The 2,223-nt window shown below is 46.1% G+C and overlaps 1 protein-coding gene across 1 annotated transcript; it reads left to right on the top strand.

Moving 5' to 3' along the window:
* Positions 1-1,566: 1,566 nt before the first annotated feature.
* Positions 1,567-1,802, top strand: FOXG_22020 (uncharacterized protein; the record flags this gene model as incomplete). Its single annotated transcript, XM_018402401.1, has 2 exons — positions 1,567-1,684; positions 1,741-1,802. 2 exons carry the CDS (start codon positions 1,567-1,569, stop codon positions 1,800-1,802), a joined length of 180 nt encoding a protein of 59 aa, XP_018255775.1.
* Positions 1,803-2,223: the final 421 nt, after the last annotated feature.

Genomic DNA, 2,223 nt, shown 5'->3' with positions numbered 1-2,223 from the left:
CTCTACCATCATCTTGGCTAGAGTTACTTGAATATTCAGTGTCTTTGATGTTCTCTTTGCCTGTATCTGAGCCATTGACAGGAGTAGTTTCACCGTTTGTCTTTTCGTCCTGTGCCGGGACACATAGCAATGCTTGTAACTTAGGTGAGCTTCTGGGGTTGGAAGAAGCCATCGCCAAGAAAATATAAAAGCTAATACAAGGCCATTGGTAAGAAGCACTGCTTTTATCCTTATCTTGCTGGCCACTCACATGTGTTCAATATATTTTGACTAAGAACTGCCCCTGATACTGGGCGAAATGCAAAATGGATCAAGGAAAACAAAGTGGCAGAGATGCTACTAAACGCCAATAACCCAGAGTTATAGAAGCTAGAAGTACAAGTTCTCAATGGGGCTTAAATTCCATGAAGTGACTATGGCTCTGATCATTGCAATTTAATGGAGAAGAAGGGGGGTTCTTATACCTGTTTGTGGCCGGATATCAAGGAATATGTCTTGTGTCTCTTCTCAACCATCAACCTGGACGAATTGAACACGTCAGGAAATTATTCTTCTTGAATCACCGTTTCAAAATCCATGAAGATTTCAGCCTAGTTCCATGTTCCATGCGCGTTGGCCGCGACCTCGCTCGGTGTTGCATTGGCCTGCCGCAACTGTTGATATGGGCCATTCAAGCTATGTTCCTCCCAGGGGTGTGTGTGATGACTGGAGAACTGGCCATACGGAAGCGATTCAAGCTGCCGCAAAGCTCCCTTGAGCTGAGTTGTAGGGCTCTCTGTCATCCACTAGCGAAGCAGGACGGCCAGGTCAAGAACTGGCCAAATATTTTAGCTTAGTGAGTTGCATGTATTAAGCTCTATGATTCAATTTGAGGCAATAACACTTTGTGAGCAATAATATGCCCTATTAGGTAGTAAATATAATGAAATAAATTTTATAATAGATTTATTAAGCTCATACTTACTGGGCCTTGCTTCTTGTCAAAACTATAAGACAGTAACACAACGAAGTACAATATGGACATTGCACAGGATGGTAAGCTGGGCGCTGCATGAGATGGGCACTGCACATGATAATTACGGCACAAGATAGGTCCTGCCCAAGAAAGGTAGTGCCCAAGACGGGTAGTGCCCAGGATGGGCATTGCGTCGGTAGGGCACTTCATTGGCTGTGCGATTCTTCTACTACCAAAACTAACTAGTATCTTTTGAGATTGCAACATGGTATGGCATGAGAGATACCTATGTCATGTGCCGCACAGGCCTGAGTGAGCCCATATTCGAGGTTCGCAAGAGCGGTCAAGCCTGCGACAAACCAGCAGTTGCTGAGCTTTCCCTGCTTCACATCTCCACCATCTACATTCTTCATGAACGTAGGCAGCGAAAAGATTTCATGTACTCTTTTGACGGCGCCAGGCGCATTTGGCTCTGTGTCGGGGCCAGATATCCCACCGAGATCAAACATTGTCTGCCGAAGCCCATTCAGACAGTGACCTTGATCCGCAAAATCAAATACCTGAGCTATACAATTAACTACCAGGAACCAACCCGGTGTCTGTAGGTCACTATGAGTACTCACAAGATCCCAGTCACGGTCTCTGTATCTCATATTCACCCGCCTACACTCTTTGATGATCTCGTTCACTTTTCGCTGGCACTCTGTCACCGCTCGGAGGCGCCCTTCAGTAAGCAACTCGTTACCATGATTATCGTTTGAAGAATCTTTTTCTGACCGATCCAGTGGCAGGATTGCCAGGGCGTGTTGAGGGCGAGGGCTCGAGAAGCATCTCCAAATATTGTTGATCGATGTCTGTGGCGACAACAGCGGTTTCTTGCTTTTTTTCTTTCTTATTTTCAAATCGGCCAAACCGCTTCGCGAAGAGCTTTCTGAGTCAGATGAGGTAGAATGTGCCATGTATCGTGGATGACACGGAGGAGAAGCAAGGGATGACAAGTTGGGGGGTTATAAACCAATTCTAACAACTCGGTTGAGCAATAGTGGTTGATAACGGACTCTCTGGAAGGCCAGAATGAGATATTTCCCTCAGAGTCTTCGCCCGCAAGCCTCATTCATCTTTATGTCCAATCTAGCGCGCCTCAACGTGAGCTCCAAGATCCAGAAACGGACTCTTTCAGGCTTGGTTGACCGAAACAGGAACTTCAGGCAATGGACATTCCCACGGAGCCAAGCATGAAATATCGACATTCCACATTCATGTCAACT

Source organism: Fusarium oxysporum, chromosome 15, assembly GCF_000149955.1.
Source record: "Fusarium oxysporum f. sp. lycopersici 4287 chromosome 15, whole genome shotgun sequence".
NCBI lineage: Eukaryota > Fungi > Ascomycota > Sordariomycetes > Hypocreales > Nectriaceae > Fusarium > Fusarium oxysporum.
This window is presented reverse-complemented; position numbering and strand designations above follow the sequence as displayed.